The sequence below is a fragment of the Cotesia typhae genome, unplaced genomic scaffold, assembly GCF_013202065.1.
Source record: "Cotesia typhae breed Kobodo isofemale line unplaced genomic scaffold, CoteBio_Ctyphae scaffold_58, whole genome shotgun sequence".
Lineage (NCBI taxonomy): Eukaryota > Metazoa > Arthropoda > Insecta > Hymenoptera > Braconidae > Cotesia > Cotesia typhae.
The window spans coordinates 42,373-68,283 of record NW_027423778.1 but is presented as its reverse complement, the minus strand read 5'-3'; the positions used below and the strand labels follow the sequence as shown (position 1 = coordinate 68,283).

The 25,911-nt window shown below is 35.4% G+C and overlaps 1 protein-coding gene across 1 annotated transcript in view; it reads right to left on the bottom strand.

The window, feature by feature from the left end:
* Nucleotides 1-25,911, bottom strand: part of LOC141537134 (uncharacterized) — an 87,097-nt gene that overhangs the window by 22,171 nt on the left and 39,015 nt on the right. The window contains exons 2-3 of the mRNA XM_074257974.1: nt 23,706-23,833; nt 3,123-3,291 (exon numbers count right to left, since the gene is read on the bottom strand). Coding sequence (XP_074114075.1) covers nt 3,123-3,291; nt 23,706-23,729 — 193 coding nt within the window. The 5' untranslated portion in view covers nt 23,730-23,833. The remainder of the gene's footprint in view (nt 1-3,122; nt 3,292-23,705; nt 23,834-25,911) is intronic.

Sequence of the window (25,911 nt, the reverse complement as noted above, 5' to 3'; positions counted from 1 at the left end):
GGGAAAATAGTATATTACACCCCTTGGGAAGGAAAATAAGAAAAGCCTCCGATCACATGTTGGTTGACCTCGGCTTCGCCTCGGCCAACAAGTACAGGGGGTGTAATATACTATTTCTCGGGTATTTTGTGGTCTTAATCTATCGATCAGTGTTCGAAGCAGAAATTCTGATGCTAGAAGTACAACACTAATCGATGTTACGATATCAGAACGGAAAAAAGTATGCCAGCCCGGCTGTATGCAAAGCCAAGCAGACAGTCACAATTCAGTTGTAAATCCTCTTAGATAGAAGACAGCCAAGTTAAGACCTACCGAGAAGAAGTGGCAGGACTCCATACACATCGGACTTAATCTCCACTTGGCAAAATTAGCGATTCAACTCTTTAATATGGCCAATTTGAGTATTACCTTTATTGAATAGGAATAGCAGATAATGCACCTATTACCATAGCCAAACAAAAGTTGATGACCCAGAGCACACGTTCTTCGAGAGCAACGGATAGGCAATGGTAAGATAGAACTTAATGGCAATTTTTTTAACTTCCCGCTAAGAAAATTGAAAATTTTCAAAAATTGGGAAGTTATTTGTAACCGGGGGGTTTAGCCCAGGTCCAGTTAGCTACCCCTTTTCTCTTTAGAAAGGGCGCCACTGGGATTTTAGACACGGTGTCCCAGAAACCGGGGAAGCATCAGAGGGAAAAGACAGGGTCGTGACAACTCCGAGAAAGGCTGTAAATAAAACTGAGAAAAAATTATTTATAACAATTAAAGTGATTTATTCAATCAATCTACAAACTTAACAATTTCCTTATAACTAACTTAATTGTGAGAACCTCTCACCTACGTTGGCCCTTGCCAATTTATTCTTACAATTTAAACTAACTTAATCGTGAGAACCTCTCACCTACGTTGGCCCTTGCCAATTCTTCTTACAACTAAATAACCAATTTTCTTAACCTCGTCACTTCGACGGAATATCTCAATATCTTAATTTCCTCGTCAACCTGACGGAATACCATAAAATACCAATTAATTACCTCGTCAACCTGACGGAATACCGATTAAAACCTATTCCCGACGGCGCCCCCGACTCGGGCGTCTACGCAGCGGTTTCCTAACTTAATCCGTTGTACCCCCGACTCGGGCGTCTATACAACGTTTCTAAATACTCACTAAATTCCATACAAAAATCGTCCACCGGACGCTAACTTAATACACACTTTTTCTAATTACTAATTTACTCAAATTTTTCCGAATTACTAATTATCTAAATTCCTTAAATTTTTCGCTTAACATTTCTTTAATACCAATTACCGAATTCACTAATTTAATTCATTACAAAATTTATCAATCAAAATTATTCAATTAAATTTATTAACTATTTTCAATAAACTAATTTACTAGATTTACTAAATTAATTAAATTCAGCCCAACGGCCTAGAATTAATTTTACAACATTTCAAATTTCAAATTCTACAAATTTAACAAGCCTCATTAAACATTCAACTTACATATATTCCAAAGTGACCTTGACTATCTAAATTACACAAATGCTTCTACTATTTCAACTTAATCAAATAATTTTAACTAAATAATTTCCCATAACTAAAAGGCTTGTAACAAACTAATTAATTGACGTTTATGAATAATTTACTTATAAAAGAATCTACTAAATTAAAAGTGACATCTGAGACAATAGCGATCATTAATTGACAAAATTTTATTACAGTTAATTCGGCCTCTCAATTTTCAAATTCAAGCTTGGCCTGAAATAATTGTAATAATAATACCTGACTTAACTTTTACAACTCTCCAAACGTTGAGTGATGTCCTGGTGGAAACTGGCGAAATTAGCGGCTGGTTGGTCTCTCTCTCGTCTTCAATGAACTATCTGACTCGAAGTAAAGGGTTCCCAATTCCGGATTGTACATTGACTTCCTTCTTGATGGTCCTAAATCTTGATGACAGAATTTACTACACAGCACTACACTGACTCACTGTTTTGCCAAAAGCCTCACTGTCTCCAAGCGTCACTGGCTCAAAAGCCTGGCTCAAAAGGTGTTACTTGATCCAAGAGCTAGCTCAAAAAGCGTTACTTGTTCCAGGGCCTGGCTCAAAAAGCCTCGATGTTTCTTTTGTCGGATCTTTTATAACCCTTGACTCCGAGTTCTCGAACTTTCCTATTGTCAACCCCGCTTCGTTTTTGGGAACAGCAGTGGGGACTTTCGATTTGCACGCTCGGTGACAAGTCTGAACTACTTGTCAAAAATCGAACGGTAAGGGAAAACCCTCATTTATCGTGGCGTCAATAAAGTGGTCGATAACGACCATGGGAAGTTCAGTTTTCCCTGTCACATATTGTTTTTATCCCGTTTTCCAAAAAACGAGTTTTCATCGGATCTTGACGTTTTGAGGTCCTAGGAAGCTTTTCTGACTACTCCCACGATGGTGTCTGTATATCGATGTGTATCTTGATAACGTTACTCACTTTAACCAAACATTCTCACTTGCTATTTCAGAAGCTTGGAGACTTTTTTCTTCGACTCATCCCTCCAGAAGAAATCAACCAAAAGTTGAAACTTCAAGTTTTACTGCACGTTTTTCAGAACGAGTAGTTTATATCATTTAAGGATCTAAAAAATCTTGCTGTGTTGCGTTTTATTTTTTTGAAAAATTGAAAAGTGAAGACAAATTCATAGAATTATACTAAATAGATAGTATACGGGAACGTTAAGAAACAAAAAACTTTCTATGTTATCTTAAACATTAAGATACATTCATACTGTAGATTATGAAAATTTGTTACGTCATTTTAGTACATGAAAATAATTACTGAAAAATGTTTCTGATCTATTCCAAAAAGGCATGTGTTTTGTAAAAATACATATTCTATATCACCTATTCTTCATCTAAATGATTCATAAGCGAAAATTATCTCGATCTGTTGCATTTTTACTGAATAAAATAAAATGTGTGAAAACACTTTCACTCTGATAAAACGAATAGTAACAATATTTGTTGTTCATTCAACTTTATTTGTATAACACTCTTTACTTATCAATTCACTCTCATGTTTCTTCCTCGCAAAGAAAAATCAAAGAAATTGGAAATTATAAACTTACCTTTTACCACATGCACTCGTATGCTACCAGGATTTGCATTGCTTGGTTTACATGTATATAAACCTGAATCTGCTGGCACCGCATTTTGTATCATCAAACGACTAGACGTCTCTCGACCTTTTTCGGTTACAAGACTGATACCACCCCGAGGTGAATCAAAATTAATATCCTGAAAAAAAAATTAATTCATTGATCTTTTTTGTTGAAGATTTTAGCTCTTTGAATCGCCAATATTCTTATTGATTTTATATAAATGTACAAATATAAATACCATGTAACAGGGTAAATGTTACCCTGAATCGATAAGTCACCGGGTATCGATATTTGTTTGACGCAGTACTGGTGCGTCTTGAACTTCGGACCTCGAGAGAGAGAGAGAGAGAGAGAGAGAGAGTAGAGAGGGGGTAGTTTTGGGTTAGCACGAGTGAGCTGAGCAGTTATTTTAGACCAACCTTAATTTGGTAAATTGAGAGGCTGGAATGGTTGTAATTAATTTTTGTCAATTAATGATCGCTATTGTCTTAGATGACACTTTTAAATTAGTTATTCTTTTGTACGGCAATTATTCATCAATGTCATTTAATTAGCTTGTAAAGGCCTTTTAGTTAGGATTAATTATTAAGTTAAGATTATCGTGATAAAATTTTTAATAGTAGAAGCAATTGTGTAATTTCGTTAATCAAGGTCATTTTGGAATTCTATGTAGTTTGAAAATTTATTGAGGCTTGTTAAATTTGTAGTATTTGAAATTTGGAATTTTGTAAAATAAATTTTAGGCCGTTGGGCTGAATTTAATTAATTTAGTTAATTTAGTGAATGAATTTAATGGAAAATTTAATTAATGAATTTAGTAAGAAGATTTGATTAATAATCTCAGTCAAGGAAATTTGATTAATAAATTTGGTTCAGAAATTTTGGTTGATAAATTTAGCAATGAATTTAATTAGTGAATTTGATATTTTGTATTGAAGAAATGTTAAGCGTAAAATTTTGGGAATTAAGTTGATAAATAATTCGGAAAATTTTAGTAATTAGAGGAAACTGTGGATTAAGTTAGCATCCGGTGGACGATTGTTTATGTGGAATTTAGTGAGTCATTTAGAAACGTTGTATAGACGCCGGAGTCGAGGGTACAACGGATTAAGTTGGGAAACTGCTGCGTAGACACCCGAGTCGGGGGCGCAGTCGGAAATAAGTTTTGAATCGTAGTTAAGATGTTATTTGGTATTCCGTCAGGTTGACGAGGTTTAGAGAAATAAAGAGTTAATTTGATATTTAGTTGTAAGATTATCTGGCAAGTGCCTGCGTAGGTGAGAGGTTCTAACGATTAAGTTAGGTTGTAAGTTAATTTTGGAAGATTTGTTAATTTTTACTGTTGAAATGAATAAATAATTTTATTTGTAATTAATTATTTTCTCAGTATTATTTACAGCCCTCTCGAATTTCTCACGACCTTGACTTTTCCTCTCATGCTTCTCTGGTTTCTGGGACACTGTGTCTAAAATCCCAGTGGCGCCCTTTTCAAAGAGGAAAAGGGTGACCAACTGGACCTGGGCAAAACACCTTGGTTACAGTACAGTAATTTACTATTATTGTACGGTAACTTATCGCTAAAATAGGTTTATTTGACGGTAGGTTACCATTAGAATACGGTAATGCGGAAAGTTCAGAAATATATAGTCTACCGTATTTTCACCGTATTCTACCATAATTTTACCATTCTAGACCGTATTTTCACCGTTTTTTACTGTATGTTACGGTGTTTTACGGTTTCTACTGTGCAAGTAGCACGCTACTGTAATCTACGGTGGCCATACGGTATATCGACCGTATTTTTACCGTACAATACCGTAATTCTACGGTATTTCAGATCCGCCAGGAATTTAGAATTTAATCTTGAGATAACTTATTGAGATTGAATTAATTCTTAAAAAATTCTTTTTATTAAAACTAGAACTTAAGTTTAGGAACTCATCAAGAATTTGATCAGGAAATTAATTGTCAAAAATTGAATATTAAATTCATAATAAATTCATATTTCCTAAGTAAATTTGACGGATTAAATTAAATTGTTGAAGATAGTTTTACAAATTATAAATTCAAGTAAAAGTTAAAGTAGTAAAGAGTTGTTGTTTTTATTAGTATTGTATGAGTGAGCTGCTGAATTATCTCGACATACGTTTCGTCACTTTCTTATTAATTCTGTGAGCTGAGTGAACTGAGGAAACATCTCAGTAAACGTTTCATCATTGTACTGTAGTTTGCCGTAGCTAAATGGTCTTCAATATGTGTTAGGTCGCTATTGAGCCAAACTATCTATCGGCAAATGATTCATCACTGTGCTAGGGTGAATATTTTGGTTTTGTCTAAAGTTGTTGGTAAAGTTTCGTCGGTTATAAAGTATTAAAGAAATATTGTTAAGTTGATTATAGTGTGAGTGTGTGAGCGATTTATTTTGTTGTTGTTAATACATATTAGCCATTTTGTTTTAACTCAGTATTTTATTTAACACTCTTCCTCCACTCTCTCTTCCGTGGTGGTAAGCACTCTTGCTCTTTTCGGTTCCAAAAACCGTGAGAAAAATCTTGGTGGTACCCTTAATTAACTTTAAATTGGATATGTTTATTTATTTAATTTATTAGTTTATTTATTTGTTTTTTATTGATCAATTATTGGGGCCATACTGGACAGGAAAAAACCCGTTACATTTTCGCCCAACTTGGAAAATCTCAGAGAGAGAGAACGGAAGGCTGTTAATTACAAAATAATTAGTTGTAATTATTCAGTTACTAGAAATAAGCATTAGAAAAATGTTTAAAATCTAACAAAGAAAATAGTTGAGCATAAAAAATATAAAGTAAATTTCTGTTGAGGGGCAAGTCTTATAGTGCTAGTATGTTTCAGAAAGTTCCCGAATATATTACCGTATACTTATGATTATTGTCCATTCAGCAATAGTTGTTAGTTCCTGCCAGTACACCATCCTAAACGGACGTGTAACTTGCACTTATATACTTGTAATATATTTAATAGTTAAGACCACGAATAATCTATTTATTATTAATTCCTTTTATCCACTCCTCTCATAAATCTCTTTCAAAGAAATAAAATAAGTAATTTAAAATTAAAAATGTAAAATTAGTAAATTTAAAAATCATAATATAATTGAAAAAATTAATTAGTAAAGCCCGGTAGCTAAGAATAACTTTAGAATATTATTTTTTTCTACAGGGATTTATTTTCATGTTTTTTTAAAATATTTTACATAAACGACCGTTTTATTAACTTGAGTACTCCTTAGTTAATATGTTTTCATCGCTCCTGGGAATAACTGAATGAAATGTTTGAGTTCCTGTAATGGTCTTAGCAATATTGCATCGCAAATCTAATCTTTTTTTTTTGCCTCAATATAGTCTCTTTCAGGTGAAAACTTGACAATTATCAAGCCAAGTGTTAACACTACTTGGTAGGCTTGTTGATCTACGTCCAATTATATAACTCTATTACTGTAGTTATTTGATCATCAAGTGGCTGATAAAGGCTTGCTCTTGCTATCTAAGCCAGAGTCTTCTTTTTGATAATAAATATCAACTAAATCCTCAGTTCTTAAATTGTTGTGGAGCTCCATCCGAAAAGTGAAAAACTTTAGCTGCATTGGGGTCTAATTCTATTATATAATCGGTCACAATCTTCAGAAACACATGAACGGCGACAGTTTCATGATTATTGTTATCAGACATGATGACTAAACTTCGGTGAATAAGTTCGCCATTATGCTTGAAATAGATTACAACTGCATCTTGTATCACAAAAGCATAATTTTCTGCAAAATCACAAATGACTATGAACTCATGATCTTGCAACAATTGTTTTGTTTGTTTCAAAAAAGTCGATTGTTCTTCAACAAAACCATGCGGTAATAAATTTTTTACATGATTAAAGAATATTTCAACAAATTTTGTAGAATTTTTTTCTAACTGCTTCAAGACTGCAACAAGGGTTAAATATCCAATTTTTATATGAAATATCATCTTGGACATTTCCATCAAATAAGGTGTTCAATAGATTTTAAAGAACGTCAATCCCAGGACAATCTTTACATGTTGCTAAATAACAATCAGATGATGGTTTGACACATAATAACATTTTGAAGCAATCACTAAATTGCATTGAGGGATTTGCAAGATGACCAGTTAACGCTACTAAATTAGAGCCTGTTAAAACACAAAATTATTAAATCGTACAATTTAAAACTATAATTTTAGTTGTACTTACCTAACATCATGAGTTTGACGTTTTGATGGACAACACATACGCAAACAGTATGGGTACCAACAGATCCGGCAAGAACACAATAGACAGGTCTTAATGATGCAAAACTGGAAAATCCTGTCAGTTCATTTAGATATTGTTCTTTTAAAGTTTGATACAAATATTTTAAATTACATAAGATATGTTTTTTTTGTGTATGCTCTCTTTGAACTTTATATGCGTCTCTTTTAACAGAAACAAAATTTTTCTTGCCAGATAAATTTACACTGATATCGTCACTTTGATAAAATTCTATAACCTCGATTCTAATTTGGTTAGATAAAGGTCGTCCTAAAAGAAACGCAATGTCTTTAATGGCAGAGAGAAAAAATATGATATGATGGAATTCTTAAATACTTTACTTTTTTTTCTCTCGAGCATCGTATTATGTCTCCACACATTATCGTATATTATACTTAAATTGCTGACAGTGATGTACCTACGCTTACGTGGGGCCGTAGTACTCTTAATCTTATGATTTTTCTCATAGTCCAGTAATATCTAAAACTACATAATGTTTATTCTTTTACAACCACAGTCAGTCTGTTGCAGAAAGAGACTCAGAGAACATACTACGGAATTGTGGTAGAGAATAGTATTATTATTAAGTTATAGAAATAATTCTGATTATCATTTTAATACTAAACTGTTTTGAAAGTGACTTAAGTTTTAAGTAAAAGTGGCTTATTTGTTCAGCTGACGTGTTAAATATTATGTTATCAATTAATTAATTAAACATAATTATAGTTTAGACCATAAAATTGGTGGTAGCTAAAAGGATACTTAAATCAGTGCTCTAGAAATTATAAAAAAAAAAAAAATAAATAAGAATCTGCAAGACGCTATGGTAAGTAATTTTAATTTATTTACTTATGCAGAACGAAAATTTTACGAACTATCGCGACGTAAAAGAAGAGTCAGACGAGAACGAAGAGACTAGTAGTTAAATTTCAGAAATCTGTCACACGAATTTGATTCTTGTGCGCCTCCCTCTCTGCGCCTAGTGTTGGCAACAGATCCACACTCGGTGTGTCTCTAGAGTTTGACTATCTTGTATTATGTTGACTAATTTATTTATTGTATTTGACTCTTTATCACTTATATTTCAGAATTTACATATTATTGTTATTAGTTCTTAAGTATTAATTTGACTTTGTTTCAGAAAATTGTACTGAACTATTTATAGTTTTATTATTTTATTTGTATATCTATTGCCGTAAATCTTTGCCATAATGTATTTAATCATATTATAAGCTTGTTTCAGCATTTAAGACCAAGGTCTAACGGTGGGTATCGGGACAGGTAATAAAGAAAATGCAAAAGCATAATATTGATTATTGGTAATAGATCATAGCCCTTACTCGCATGGGTAATGCCCTACAATATCGGTCGCGAGTAGAGGGACTTGTAAAATTTGAGTAAATTGCTGGAGAGGCCCTCGTGATCCGACACGAGGCCTCATAGTTTTGGTAAAAATAAAATTGGCAGACACGCGGGAGCCCGCATAGTGTGAGGAGTGTGGATCTAGCGCCTTGGTTTGAGTCCCTTTTCTTTTGGTTAGTACTCACAAGTTGAGCTAAATTATTATCCGCACGTCGCGTTGTCTCCTGGCTCAAATAATTTGTATTAAAAGTTATTATTAATTGTCGAGTCGATTCCGTCGTTAGTAAGGGGGTTTGTAGTGAAATACCTGTCCCGAAAGCCACGCGTTTGGGTCCTCGAATCAGTCAGTATTGATTTAAAATTTATCATTGTATTTTTGAGATAACCCGACTGAGGAGCTCGGGTGTATCTTAGTTCAAAATTATTGCGTAGATAAAAATTTCTATTCATCAATTGACGTCGTAGTAAAATAACCAAACGGTCTATCGAGAATCGAGACAAATTATGAATAATTATACGCGACATTATCATTATTATTTTCATTATACAGTCCATCCGGCTAAGGAATTCGGCTCTGGACTTAATTTTAAGTAATTTGTTTGAATAAATATCTGTTTATATTATTGTTAATTTTTCGTAATATGCAAATTATTGTTTCTCCTTTTTCCTAACACCTTTATATTATTTATTTCCCTGGAATACCTGCAGATCGGCCCTGGAAATACAGGGTTTGTTATTTTTCCCTGTTTGGAAAAAAATAACTGGCGTCCAAACGTGCACTAACCCAGCTTGGGTGGCTGCTGCGGTGTTGCTTAGGAGATTAAGAGTATCTCCTAAGCTTCCTATTTGTTTGTTTATTTTATTTTGGGCGACCTGGACAAAATTTCTACTTTACTCGATGTATCCACCGTCGAGTCGTGGATAGAAATAGTAAAATTTTGTTACAAATCTCATAATCATCTTGCAAAATGACTGAGACCATGGAAGAATTAAAAACATTTATTCTTGCACGATAAGATCAAAATACTGACTTATTCGCGCGAATAGCAAACGTAACGAAAGAACAAACAACAAATCCAAATAATGCGAGTTTAATAAGCGAGAATACCGAATCTATCAATCTTAACTCAATAAAGATGAAAGAATTAAAGTCACAGTTAGAGGTAATTACTGAATTTGATGGAAATAATATATCAGTCGAAACTTTCATTTTCGAAATAAAATCGGTTTTTAATAACGTCCCAGAAAATTCAGAGGCATTATTTACTAGATTAATCATATCAAAGAAGATCGTGCGCCACGCAAGAAAGATGATTGATGGCTATGATATTCGATCGGTTGAAGATTTATTCCATACGTTACATATTAATTTTGGGGAAAGCAAGTCATACGATGTTGCTCTGCTCAAACGAAGTCAATGTCAACAAAGTAAAGATAGTGTTCGGTGAACAGGCCCAGACTAATAACCCGCTTGTCGCGAGAAAAGGATTATTCTGACATGTATCGCTCGTTCATGACAGAATACATACAACTAGGACTCATGGTACGAGTTCCAATAAATGACTTGCCCGCAAACGCTTACTTTTTGCCTCACCATGGTGAGGGGTTTTGAAACTTGATAGCACCACTACAAAGCTCCGCACAGTGTTCAATGGCTCCTGTGCAACATCTACAGGAATTTCATTGAACGACATCCTCCATGCAGGACCCAAAACGCGAATTGATATCTTCGACGTGATGTTGAGAATCCGCTGCAGCAGAATTCTATTTGCTACTGACATCACCAAGATGTTCAGACAGATTGAGGTTGATGCACTTGATTGGCCGCTACAGTGCATTCTTTGGATAGATGAGAACGACCTAGTAGACGCTTCCTGTCTCAAGACAGTCACGTACGGAACCGCTAGTGCGCCTTATGACGCTGTACGAGTCCTCATTCAACTAGTGAAGGATGAAAGACACCAAAGACGCAATCAAGGTGGCAGTGCAAACAAAAGCACTGTGTGCAGCAGGTTGCTTCTCGCTTGCCAAATGGGCCAGCTATAGTCCAAGACTGCTCGCTGAAGTCGCTCCTGAGAAGCAGCTGGATACACCGCTGAAATAAATAAGTGATGCACCAGTAAAAATCCTGGAATTCGCATACTGATGCTCTCCAGTTCAAGTACACGCTACCAGCAAATACACCTCACACAAAAAGAGCTATTTTGTCTAAGATTGCAAAGTTGTATGACCCGCTAGGACTTCTCGCACCAATTGTCGTCAAAGCCAAGATCTTTATGCAAGATCTGTGGCTAGATAGAGTGTCATAGGACGAACAATTGTCACCAGAACTCATCCATAAATGGACTGGAAACCACGAGGATTTTCGAAACATCGAATCCATCCGCATTCCACGCTGGAATAATATTGCACCTGGAGCAACAATAGAATTGCACGGGTTCTCAGACGCTTCGCAAAACGCTATGGCTGCCGCTGTTTATTTGAGTCACTGATGCTGATGGGAACACAAAGGTCTCACTTTTGTGTTCAAAAATGCAAGCCGCACCGCTGAGACCATGACGATTCCACGCTTGGAATTATCTGCTGCTTGGTTACTTACACAACTGATACTTCATGTCGAGGAAGTTCAGTCGCTTGAAAATGTCAGGATCAATCTCTGGACTGACTCCGCCGTGACTCTCGCATGGATTAAAAGTCCAGCAAACCGCTGGAAGACATTCGTCCGCAATAGAGTGGGAAAAATCCAAGAAACGCTTCGAGACGTCTCCTGGAAATTTATTCCAGGAAAACAAAACCCCGCTGACTGCGCTTCAAGAGGTATACCTACGCTTAAACTAAAGCAACACGCTCTTTGATGGCATGGACCAACTTGGCTTCATGAACCAGAATCCTCTTGACCCACTCTGGAGCCTCCAACTGACAACGCTACGCATCGAGAAGAACGCCAAGGTCTGGAGAACGTCAAGAGAAAAAAGCGCCATTCGGCTACACCCGACGTGAATCGGTAGATTTCTTGTTTGAATGTTGAAAAAACACGTTATTAGAACGCAAAAATGTTTTAAAATTTATTTTTTATTACACTAGTCACAAAAATTAAGGGATATAAAAAAAATTCCAAATTTTTTGGTGATTTTCAGCGAGCTGTAACTCCGAGGAAAATGATCGCACAGAAAAAAAAAAAAAGCAAATTGTAGCTCCAAGTGTCTAGTTTTTAGATATGACCATGAAAATTTTTTGTCATCGTCAGGTCTGGAGAAATCCTAAGAAAACTACTGAAAAAAATTTTTCGAAATTTTTTTCGTCTTAAAAAGGTCTACGGGCTTCAAAAAAATTTTTTTTGATTGTTTCGTTTATAAGCTCTTTTAGTAAATTTAATACCCTTTAATTTGACGTAATCAAAAAGCCTGTACGATAATTTGCCGCGGAGTTATCGTCAATCAAAGCAAAAAGTTTTTTTGACTTTGGAAATCAATAACTCTGGAAATAATGACCGTATAGGAAATCGAAGGAGGGTTTTGAAAACTACACAATATTCTCTATAAGAGAACGTAAACCGCTTTTGAAGAAAAAATTTTTTTGAATTGAAAACTCGGACTGAAAAAAGACAAAAATTCGCATAATTAAGGATATTTGGATAACTTGGTATAACTTTGGATAAAATGGATGAACGAAGGATATCGTTGGTAATTTTTAACTTCAAAGTGTCCCCTAAAATCCCTAAGAAATTCAAAGCGCTGCGATTTTTTGTTCATAGTGCCCAGAAGCTTCAAATTCTGTGTTTTCGCAAAAATCACCATTATGAGCAATTTTGTGATTTTTATTCATTTTTCCATTGAAAAAAATTTTTTTTTTCAAAATTCTTTATTTTTTCGATCAAAGAGATTGATTTTTCAAGAAATTTGAAAAAAAAAAAATTTCAATTTTTTTCGAAAATTTTTTTCGAAATTTTCTCAATTTTTTTCGACTGTTGTTTTACCGCCGGCATTAGCGTTACCCAAAGCGTACCACGTGGAGGTTGCTCGGTCGGATTTACGCTTCTCACACGTGTGTGTGTGTGTGTGTGTGTGTGTGTGTGTGTGTGTGTGTGTCTTTGTCTGCGTGTTTGTCTGTTTGCAGCTGCCAAATGACCTCTGTACGCACGGCAGTAACTGCTCAGTACCGTGTATTGCCACCTCTGTTCCGAATCACAGCTCGTAAACGCTCTTGCATGTTGATGCATCGTCGAATATCACGTTGCGAAATTCCTTGCCAACAACGTAACAACGCTTGAGTCAACTGATGAAGATTGTGCAGTTGCGGATAGTCTCGCCGCAATCGACGCCCAAACATGTCCCAAACATGCTCAATTGGGTTCAAATCAGGACTCATCGCTGGATGATTAAGCGTTGTTACGTTGTTGGCGTGGAGAAAAGTTCGCGTACGAACTGCAGTGTGAGGACGAGCATTATCCTGCATCAAAATGAACCGTCTTGCCCCCATGCGTGTGCGCATAGGCAGGACGTGTGGCTCCAGAATTTCGTCGACGTACCTATCGGCAGTCAACGTCCCACGAACGATGACCAACGGGGTTCTGGTATTGAAGGACACGCCTGCCCACACCATGACTGATCCACCATTGAAAGCTGTAACTGGTCTCGTAAAACCATCCCGATCTCGTTCTCCACGACGGCGCCAAACGAGAGATCGTCTATCGCTGCCATGAAGACAAAATCGAGATTCGTCAGTCCATAATACACTGGTCCACTGTCTACGACCCCAATGGTGATGATCATGAGCATAGGCCAATCGGGCTCGGCGATGTCGTGGAGTGAGCATAGGCACGCGATTTGCGCGTCTAGCGCGTAGTCCTTGCTCTCGAAAGCGATTTCGAACCGTCGATGCCGATATGTGTTGTTGGGGAGGACGTTGTCGACGATTGCGAAATTGATGAGCGATCGTGTGGGCATGCGCAGTAGGGTTTCGACGAGCTTCTCGAATGATAGCTCGATCATCACGCTCGGTAGTGATTCGTAGTCTACCTTGACCCGGACGACGATCGTAACTTTGAGTCGCGTTAAATCGGGCATAGGCCCGACTGATAACGGACTGGCTCACTCCCATAGAAGCTGCTACTTCCACCTGACTGTAGCCCTCTTGAAGGAGGGTAACAATGCGAGCCACATCTGTGGCAGCTAAATGTCGACGAGGCATATCAAAAGGTGCTTATCAAAGAAAAGCTTACATAAAATTCACGTAAGGAATTTAGGCTACAAAGAAAACGTAAAATTCAAGTTTTGTGTGAGGAAAAGCCGAACTCCGCGGGGGGTATATCAATTTGTTTTTATTGAATTTCTAAAATGAGATTTAAAACTAAGGCAGTTGTAGCGGACAGAAAAAATTGAGTTAATTTTTTTTGACAATAGTGAAGCATTCTGAAGACGATAAAAAAAAAAAAATTAAAAAAAAAAATTTTTGATAAAAAAAATTTCGAAAAAAATTTTCGAAAAAAATTAAAATTTTTTTTTTTTTCAAATTTCTTGAAAAATCAATCTCTTTGATCGAAAAAATAAAGAATTTTGAAAAAAAAATTTTTTCAATGGAAAAATGAATAAAAATCACAAAATTGCTCATAATGGTGATTTTTGCGAAAACACAGAATTTGAAGCTTCTGGGCACTATGAACAAAAAATCGCAGCGCTTTGAATTTCTTAGGGATTTTAGGGGACACTTTGAAGTTAAAAATTACCAACGATATCCTTCGTTCATCCATTTTATCCAAAGTTATACCAAGTTATCCAAATATCCTTAATTATGCGAATTTTTGTCTTTTTTCAGTCCGAGTTTTCAATTCAAAAAAATTTTTCTTCAAAAGCGGTTTACGTTCTCTTATAGAGAATATTGTGTAGTTTTCAAAACCCTCCTTCGATTTCCTATACGGTCATTATTTCCAGAGTTATTGATTTCCAAAGTCAAAAAAACCTTTTTTGCTTTGATTGACGATAACTCCGCGGCAAATTATCGTACAGGCTTTTTGATTACGTCAAATTAAAGGGTATTAAATTTACTAAAAGAGCTTATAAACGAAACAATCAAAAAAATTTTTTTGAAGCCCGTAGACCTTTTTTAAGACGAAAAAAAATTTCGAAAAATTTTTTTTCAGTAGTTTTCTTAGGATTTCTCCAGACCTGACGATGACAAAAAATTTTCATGGTCATATCTAAAAACTAGACACTTGGAGCTACAATTTGCTTTTTTTTTTTTTCTGTGCGATCATTTTCCTCGGAGTTACAGGTCGCTGAAAATCACCAAAAAATTTGGAATTTTTTTTATATCCCTTAATTTTTGTGACTAGTGTATATTTTCTTAAATAACGATGTGAGACCGACTACAACAAATAGACATTCAAAGATATCTACCTAAAAAATAGAATTTGTTACAGATAAAAATTGTTTGATGATGAAAGCTAAAAATTCATTAATTTTTAAGTTTTTTTTTTAATTTTCCCAACTACGAAATAAATTTAAAAAAGTATTAAAAGTCGATAAACAATAGCTTAAATTGAACTTTCACGGCTTAAAAATTATTTTAAAAAAATGGTCGAAATAAGTTCATTAAAAAATATTTTCAAAATTACGGAATTAATTAAAAAAATCATAAAAACTAGACAAATAATAGCTTGAATTGAAGGTAATTAAATGAAGTTGGAGCATCTGGGCATCTATATTTTACATCTGGAAAATTATTCCCATAAAACACCCACAATCTCTCTCTCTCTCTCTCTCTCTCTCTATATATATATATATATATATATATATATATATATATATATATATATATATATATATATATATATATATATATATATATATATATATATATTTCTCACAAAAATTAAGGAAGCAGAAAAAAAATCCAAATTTTTGGGGGATTTTCAACAGGCTGTAACTTATACAAAAATGGTCGTACAGCAAAAAAAAAGCAAATTGTAGCTCTAAGTGTTTTGTTTTTGGATCTGAGTTTGAAAATTTTTTTTTGAAAATATTTTTCGAGTAATCATAAGAAAACCACCGAAAAAAAAATTTTCGAAATTTTTTTGGTTTTTTTTTTTAATCTACGGACGTGGAAAAAATTTTTTCGACTCAACCTCCATATGGACCGGATAGCTTGTTTATTCAGATTTAATTTCGTTTTTTTAAATTCTCGATACGAGCATTTCTCGCTGAGATATCGATGTTTGAATGGAAAAAGATCATTTTGTCTTTGATTACCAATATCTCAGCAACCAATGATTGCACAGAAATTTTGAGGTTGGTTTTAAAAACTTGAATAAATTCTCTACAAGGATTAGCAATTGAATTTTGAAAAAAAAAATTTTTTTTCAATCATTACATGAATTTGAAAAAGCATCCAAAAAAGGGCTTTTTGTCGTTTTTTGGAAAATCAAACGCCCAATCAAAAATATTGCGGAAACCACTGACGTTAAGTGTGCCTCTTACTGTTCAATATACCCACAAAAACCCTACAAAGTTTCAATTCAATCCAGCCAACCGTTTTTTTTTCCCACTTGATCGAATTTTTTAAAAAATTAAAGGAGCAAGAATTTCGCTCTGAAAATGTCATAATTTTTATCAAAAATGAAAAAAATTTTCGTTACGAGCTAACTGAAAATAACGTTCGTAAATTGGGATAATTCTGGCGCAATCGGCGCTTCAGGATATCCCAGACGTGCTCGATAGGGTTAAGATCAGGGCTTACCGCTGGATGCCTTAACAACGTTATGTCGTGTCTTTGGAAAAACCGACGGGTGACGTTTGCTGTGTGAGGCCGGGCATTGTCTTGCATAAAAATAAAACCTCTAGTTTGCTGCCGTAGAGGCAAGACAACAGGTCGTAAGATCTGATTAATGTAACGCGTAGCGTTTAGATTTTCGTGGACGTTTACCAAAGGAGTTCGTGAAAATCTCGAAACTCCTCCACAAACCAACACCGACCCTCCGTTGTAAGCAGCTACCGGTCGAGTGCAGTTACGTGAAAAATGCTCTCCCTGACGGCGCCAAACTCGGGGTGTTCGGTCATTTCTAAGCAGGCATACCCGACACTCATCAGAAAACAAAACATTGTTCCATTGCCTTACGGTCCAATGAACATGTTGACGAGCGTAAGCCAGACGGTTTCGGCGATGTATGGATGATAACATCGGTACTCGGGCGGCACTTCTTGATCGCACTCCAGTCTCACGGAGACGATTTCGAACCGTTTGAACTGAAATGTTCCGCGGTTGTTGTTGTCGTCGTCGTCGTTGTTGTTGCTGTTTTTGTTGTTGTTGTCGACGGTTCGGAAAATTTCGGGCGACAACGTTCGCAGGAACGAAAGGTTCTGTCACTGTGAAAAGTCACTGTAACGAACAAATTAATTAAAATCATGAAAAACTCCTCAAACGCGTAAACCAAGTACCTATTTCATAACCCAGCATGAAGACGTAAACAATTTTATGGGTTTTCTAACGAAATCACGCGTTGCCTTTCTAAAATTCTTGCAAAAACTGGGCCCTATCGCAATAGAGATGACACCATATTGTTTCAGTTTCATAACTGGAACAAACCTTGAAAAGTGATCGGATCTAATTTTTAGATCGCATCATCATATGGGACAAATCATATAAAAGACCGAATTTTCGATCATCTAATCAGTCCAAATTTACTCTCAGTAGTGCCCAGTTTCAAGTATTGTTCTGTTGGCCCAGTACTTGAACTCCAGTTCCTCGCTGTTAGAGAAGACCCTTCTGGTTTACCTGAAACACCCTGATCCGGTCAAAAAGTTACCGTAAACCTGAAGACATCCAATTTATTGCGGCCCGACTCTAAACCCAGATATTGAACTATCTGCAAGTTTTGAGAGTCTCACCACAATAAAGTAATAATTTCAAACGGCACCTCGGAATAACCCAGAGGTTAGTAAGTAAGAACATTTATATATTTACTTATAATATAGGAATTAAGTAATCAACAAAACTACCACTGTAAACATTTTGTATGAAACAATTATTTTTTTTTCTAATATATTGGGTTAAAAAGAGAATCATTATTAATTATTTTTCAAACTAAACCTGGTTGTATTAAAATTAGAGAAGGTCAAGTGCATTTTAGATTAGACAAACTTCTCTCGAGAGGTGATTACCGCCCGCTGCTTACTTTCACAATTTAAGTCCCCGAGTTAATATCCATCGCCACGCTTTAAACTCACTATTACATTCGTATAGTAAAAGAGACAGCAATAAAGTATCTGTATCTTTACCGCTCGAGATATTCAGGTACATGGTAATAAAAGAAGGTAAACGCTTCTTTTATTATCTTCAAAACAACAATTACATAATAAAGATTAACTGTCGATCGTGACATCACTATGGAATCCTCCATTTATTAAACCTCCTTCAGATTTTTGAGCTGGGAGTGCTTAAAATGACACGAGAATTATATTTTTGAGCTCGAAGAGCTCAAAAACATAGTAAGTGAAATTTCGAGCGATTAAGTATAGAATTAGCAGGAAGTTTCAGGGATGGCCTTTAGTGTGAACCGTTTTCCTAATTTTTATTTAAAAGCTTTTCCTTTACTCTCTCTTCCCTACTGTTAAGCACTCTTGCTCTCTTAGGTTCCAAGAACCGTCATAAAAAACCTGGTGGCGCCCGTAATCAATTTTCAATTTGTTCTTGTTTATTTATTTTATTTATTAGTATTGTAAATAAGTAGATTAATTATTCGTGTTTGGATTAAGTTTCCTGATAACTAGAGTACAATATCAAGTAAGTAACCGACAATTCGACGTGCACGTGGCAATTGGTAATAAGGCCCTTGATAGACTGGGCTATATTAGACGACGGGTAGGATGCAAGCATGCGCGCAATGCAAGCTTAGGGGTTGTCCATTAATCACGTGATCTTTTTTTAGCATTTTTTAATCCCCCTTCCCCCATTGGTGATACGTAGTGAGGTTTAAGACCACCCCCCTCCCCCTTCTCAACATCACGTGTATTTTTAGTACCTACAACGAATCTTAAAATTTTCTGAATATTATCTTAATTTAAATACAGGTATAAACTATAATCTTATTTTATTCTGAAATTAAGGACCATAATAAAAATGTCTACACCAGGTTGCAAGTTTTTTTATTGCCATAACAATAATAATAAACGAAGAGTGTAATCATAGGAAAAACATGTATTGTACTAGTACATAAATATATTTAATGTATATCGTCCTCGGACCACGGATTAGCAAGACATTCTTCAACACTAACAACTGGATAAGCATCTTGCAGGTCAGTTGTTGGCACTGTGCTTTGTTGAAAATCAACATCGGTTTCATCAAGCCACTCGGTGTCATCATTTTCGCGCACAACGCAGAGAATTTCTTTCGATCTGCCGATTGACCGTCGCGTGAGGATGCGTGAAGGACGAACATTGTGCATCTCTACACTATTACTGCTCGGATTAGGTTGCTTGTGACATGAATTTACATGTTCCTTAACTTTCTTCTTTGTACAGAAGTACAATCCACACCACTGGCACGTCCTTTCCAAAAGTTGCCGACGATCCTTTTGCAGACTAGGGCAATACAGGTCATACGGCAATTTGTTAAAGCCCTCATGCGTTGGGGTGATTCCAAGAGACCGACGCAGAAGAAATGTAGCAAACGTCTTGCCATCATGCTCTTGAGGCTTCGGAATACATAGACCACTAGACGACTGCAAAATTGGGTAAGGAGGTATAACGAAACGTTCAGGAAGAATAGATCGAAGAGAACTCCGCAAATCTCTACAGCAAGCGTGGTCATCACACTTCACCACCTGGTAATAATATTAAGATATCTTAATCATATTAGATAAGAAAAGTAAATGATAAAATAATAATAAATGAGATTTTACTAATGTACCTGAAGCAAATACTGGCTCTCTCGCACATGCTCGCTATACCACTGCAGAGAAGGCAAGTCTGTAACAAAGCTTTCAGCAGTGTCATCGGGCTCGAGGTACTCTGCTACGACGTCATGGCCGTCGATAACCATATTATTCCATACTTCTGTGAGAACTTCTCCAGCCTTCTGAAAGTTCATTTTTTCGAGATCATGATCTTTTGTTCTCCCTTGTTCATCCAAATGAGTTCCATAAGAATCATGCGGAAGTATGAGTCCAGATAATTCCCGGCTTAAAGGCGCCATTCTTCTCTCAACACGGTTGAATGCGCTTCTGCCGGGTGCATTCGTAAAAATGAATATTGCATCTAAATCATGCTTGACAAAGTGGTGTATGGCATGGGAAATAACCTTTGGATATCTCGGGTTTTCATCGGGTCCTCCATCAGATGAAATCAGAACAACTGGTTTCAGGCGTCCTTCATCCCGCATAATTTCCTTGAAATTGTTGAGTGTAGCAAGCTTATTGAAGTCCACAGCATGAGTAGAAGCTGTCGAAGAGGAATGTTTGCCACTTCTAATCGCCACGTATGTTGGCCCTGAATAAGTAATTGCTTCAGCACGGCCCATATCATTTCCTTTTATGATGCACCCAGCATATACACTAGGGATCAATTTGTGCCTTGTAGCAATCACCCAATCATGATCAGGCAATGAGACACGATATTCGACATGCATCAGGAGAGGAGCTTGTTTATTTGCCGCTGTCAAACCTATAGGTACCCGGGCTTTATCATCTTGGGACAAAAAAAACACTTGTTTTGGCCCGAGAATAGATGCCAGCGTTTCCAAGGATCTTATTGTGGCGACACAAAAATGTTGATCGACATGAGCCTTATGGTGATCTGCCTCAGGGCGACTCAATTTGACAGGCACAGTGACTACATGCCTTTTACCCTCCACGGTGGTATAATTTCTAGGGAACAATCGAAGATACGTTCCACTCTTCGAAATTTGAAATCCGTGCTCCTTTAGCTTTTCATGGAGGTCAGTAAGTGTTCGGCAACTGCGAACAATTTCTGAGCGACGCCGTTCCTCCGCAGAAGCACCAAACATAGCCAAATCGACGATAGTTTTTAACAATTGCGGTTGTTGCTCTTCTAGGCGTGGGCGACCTGGGGCAGAACGCGCCTTAAGAAGATCAACTACAATCGGACTCTGATTGCAAGCAAGTTTAATCTTTGATTTTATTGATAATCTATGTGACTGGGAGTGACGCATATGTTGCTCCTTCTTCCGTAGTTCTTTTGTGCATTTATCAATTTCTCGGCGCAGTTTCGTCACATCACGTGTCTCATTTTCAGTGGCGCCCAGAAAATCCCTACGACGAACAGCTAAGTCAAATTCCATTTGAAGAAGAGAAATCTGATTCTTCAACTTATTCTGTGCAGGAGTAGCACGTACAGGCTGCAGTATAGAGCTGCTTGCACTTGGTGTATCGGGTGAATTCTCGTCGCTACAATCCAAATTTTCACCTTTACGTTTCCGAGCACCTGGAATGACCGACATTTAAACAACAAGAAAACATTGAAATTATGTTTATAAACTAAATTACTAATTCTTATTTAGAATTATAATAATACTAGCTTTTCGCCCGCGACTTCGTTCGCGTGGACTTCAGGTTATATCACGCTTGGAATAATTTCGCGCATTAAAAAAATGGAAAAAATTTTTGACGTCGAAAGCGTACCAGACAGACTTTCGCATTTATAAGATTAGTAGGAATAAATAATTGACTGCTTAAATAATAATTGATATTGCGAATTTGGGATGTTTCACCTGTTGAGGTGCTTTTAGTAGTGACATTGCCTTCGTCAGTAATTTCGGTACCGATCGGTGAGACGCATATCGCAGGCGTAGGAAGTTTTACAGGTAGATTTGGCTCATTGGATGTCATTGGCAAAACAGAAATTTTTTCGCTGGCATTCTGAAAATTAATAATTTAATTATTATCGTGTAAGTAAAGATAATATCGTGCAAATTATATTATATTATAAATTAACCATCTCCAGTAATTTTCTTTTTTCTTTTATTAAAATAAGAGTTCGAAACGGCACACAAACCATGCACAATCCTCGTATTTTCACTAGAATAATGTGTATGTAATTATATGTAGGTATGCAATATCATACTGCCACCGTTCATTAGTAGGCAAATTTTTCAGTTCAATAGTATGATCCATAAATAGTTTTAATTTTTCACAAAGCGACAAGATATCAATATATAAACAAGCGCGAAATGTGTAACAATAGTAATATAACCTTCACCAATATAACCACCACGACTTACGGTTTATTTTGTTTTTTACGTTAGATAAACCCATGCCACAAGGTTCAGCTCAATACACCTACTTTTTTAGAGTTCAGCGATCGGTGATATGTAGGCATATGGGTTACATGATGTTTATTCAGCATTTTTATGGAATGGAATATAACATTCCTGTGCGCCAATGACTAGCTAAAACTATTAAAAACCTAGAGATTATTTAAATAACTTCTTTATAATCTAAAAATAAAAAAATATCTTTTGGATTTAAGTAATACTTAAAGTACGCTATACATATTTTATCTATATTTTTTCCTTAAATACTTTAAGGAAAAAATATAGATAAAATATGTATAGGTAATTTACCTATCAAAAATGTTGGAAGATTTAACAATAACATTGATATTACAAATAAACTATAGATGAAGTCGTATTTATTAGGACAATGCCCTTAAACAGACAAATACTAGTTATAACTTACCTTTTTAGAATTAGAACAATAATAGAGAATATTGGAAGACTTCTTTGCTTGGTGCTTTCGGCGGTAATCTGCTAGAAGATCATTCGCCCACTTCACAAATTCTTCTTTTGTACAATATTTTTGTTTTGCATTAGCCCACAACTCATTAAATTCTTTCTGAGCAATACTAGGTTTTTTTCCTTTCTTATACTCGGCGAAAAGGTCTTTATACAGATCACCTACTTTAAACATTGTTTTAATGAAAAACGTACAAGGTAACGGTTTACGCATGTATTCGGCGCCAAAACAACAGAATAACTGTCGACTGCGACGACTGCATGCCGAGCCGGGCGGCCGGCGGCGCATGCGAGTGAGGCCTCCGTCCGTTGCCTGGCAACGGTGAGTCAAGGTCACTACACGCCGCGCCATGCCGCTTAATTAATATTTGTTTAAAAATCGCGCGTTAGACGAAAAAATAAATACACGAGATATCTTACTACACCCCCCCTCCCCCTTGTGTTATTTTCGTGATTTTTATCAAACCCCTCCCCCCCCTTTCAAGCCTCACGTGATTAATGGACAACCCCTTACGACAGCGTAGGTATTCCCAAATATCTAACAATTAGTTTATTTATTTAATTTATTAGTTTATTTATTCAATTTATTAGTTCATTTATTTATTTATTTCTATTTATTAATTGTTGGGGCCATACTGAACAGATAAAAAATCCGTTACAAAGTATTATTAGTGCGTCATTTTTCAACATTTAAAGTTATTAGACTGACGCATGGGATAGATTCTGCTACAGCCCGAATTACACTTATCAGATAAAGAGAGCCGACATTAGTGAAAGCTGGTCGTTCGTTGAAATTTAGAGCCTTGAGTGAATAAAATTTAATCCACGAAATTTTGATGGCTTAAGGGACATTTTCGTATAAAAAAAAAAAAACTGTATCAATCTAGCAAAAGTCATATCAATTTAATTTTACAGACTAGATAATATAATCAAATGTTTATACCGCAATATATAAGTCGTTTTTTTTTCTTCAAAATGATAACAAATGGAAAAGCAAACATCTATAAATATTTAAAAAATTTACATACAACTTGATGCAAGCTGTAAGAAATGAAGATTTTACACTGTGTAAGTAGATTTACTATAGAGCTATATAACCAAACTTTAACAAAAAGTAACAGTAAAAATAGTTAGTTAGCTCACCTCACTATCATGACGCCAGATCATCGTCGGGGGTGGATCTGGAGCATATTTGACCAGACACGTTAAGTTAATAGTGCTGCCTTTGTTCACATAAAGATCGGGTTGACCAACTATTATAGTGACCGGTTCTGCAACATATTAATGCAAATTACACAAGCTATAAAGTCACATTTATGGATTAAGATTAGCTTATTTCCATTCACTTTCTCTATCGAGCAGTAACAACCTTTTTCTAACTATTTCATCAACTTATAAGTGTGATATAACTTCATGATATTAACTTAAAAGATACTTTAGTGTTTGGCAGTCTTCAATTTTTTCGTAATGTCTATTAAAAATCCTAATTAAACAAAACGATTAGAAGGTATTTGTTATTTTCATCATTCAAAGCAATTCAAGTACATACATCATGTATAACTTCTAATGAAAGTTCAGCGTATGAGAAATCATTTTTAATTCCTCTGTTTTTTTAAAGACCGTAAGTTTCTATAAGTAAAACCGGAACACAACAAATATTGTCAAGAATGGCTCTTCATTACTTATTGCCCCAATCTGATTGTAACGGAGTGATCATTACCCGTTAAAAGCCCTTTTTATCCGCAGTCGTTTAATTATCGACGGATCACAGAGCGCTGTGATTTTAAGCCCTTGTAGACCTACTTCGAGGCTAGTAAGCGAGTCCCCAAGGTGGAGGTGTCGGCGTAGTGAGAGTGGGGAGAACAGAGAAAGAAAGAAATGCACTAACAAATTTTGAAAGAGCTATTGTGATCGAACAGTCCAACGAAACACCTCGTGAAAGTTTTTCTACTCAGGTAATTATTTTTATATCGCTCGACCAAAGTAGAACGAAGCGATGAAAGCTTACAAATTTAATGCTTGCTAGGCCATCATGTCAACTTGCATAAATTTAGCTTATACTGTAAGAAATTCCAATACCAATTTGCAGTTACAGGAAAATAATTGCTGAGGAGAACGTGACGCGACGTGGTGATCGAAGATTTTTGCCGCCAAACCGAACACCTCACTGAGGAGAGATTTTGTACGCAAAGTTAAGACAAGGAGTTGCAGCTCGTCGAAGAATTGAAGATAAAATTAATAAAAACTTCAGGCACAAATATCATGTCTGAATAATTTCTCGATGGTGAGGCATCGGCCAGGCCCTCATGTCGGCTGAAGGTCATCGCCATTTCACGTTCGGTCACAATCATTAGTTTTAACAGAATTTAAGAATCATTAAAATTAACTTATGTCTTCTGTTAGCATCCATAATTTATAAAAATTATATGGTGTCGTGGGACATCAGGTAGGAACGAAGTTCCTTCGGCTAATGTAGAATCGACACAATATGCAAAAAAAAATCGTGCTCAATTATATGTAGGTTTCCTTGATTTTTTTCTCTTAAATTTTGCTGATTAGTTTTTATTTAAGTACAGGAAAGTATTTAGGAAATTCAGTATTTTAGGAAATAATAAAATAAATTACGTAAAATAAAAAAAAATCGTAATTCACATTATCAACTAAAATAACAAAATATGTCTCTTTATTTTTGTTTGACAACATAAAATAACATAGAAATATGAGTTCATGAATTCATGAGTATATCGCGTGCCTAAAGGTAAAAGGGCGCATATTTTTTTTTATTGTCAATTAAGTAGTAGACACATTCTACACTAAAAATTGAAAAAAAAATTTGAAAGGTAAAAAAGGGCGTATAATTTTTTTTTGGCCCGGTTTACAAAGGAACATATTTGTAGTTTAAAAATGTGAAAAAAACTTTCTGGGGTAGTACCGGCGTAAAACCTCAACTGTACAATTTTTTAAAGTTACAAAAGAAAATATATCCAAAAAACAATAAAGTACGCGTGATTATTTTCTCGCTTTTCATTTTAAGAAATAGTTATTATAAAATTTGAAGACGTGAATAATTATCATGAAATTATAATGTATGAAGAAAAATAAGAAATTTTAAAATATTCAAATGTCATAATTTTAAAATATTACAATGCTTAAAAAAAAAAAACCGGGAAATTTCAAAATATTTGAATGTGATCTGTCATTGTGATTTTTTTTATTATAGTTAATTTTTACGTAATTTGTTTTTGATTGATTTATTTTCTATTTGTTTATATTAAACTTTGTAAATGGGGCTGTTATTTGAGCATAACTCGTCTTGTGAAAATATTATTTAACATTTGTTATCAAAACT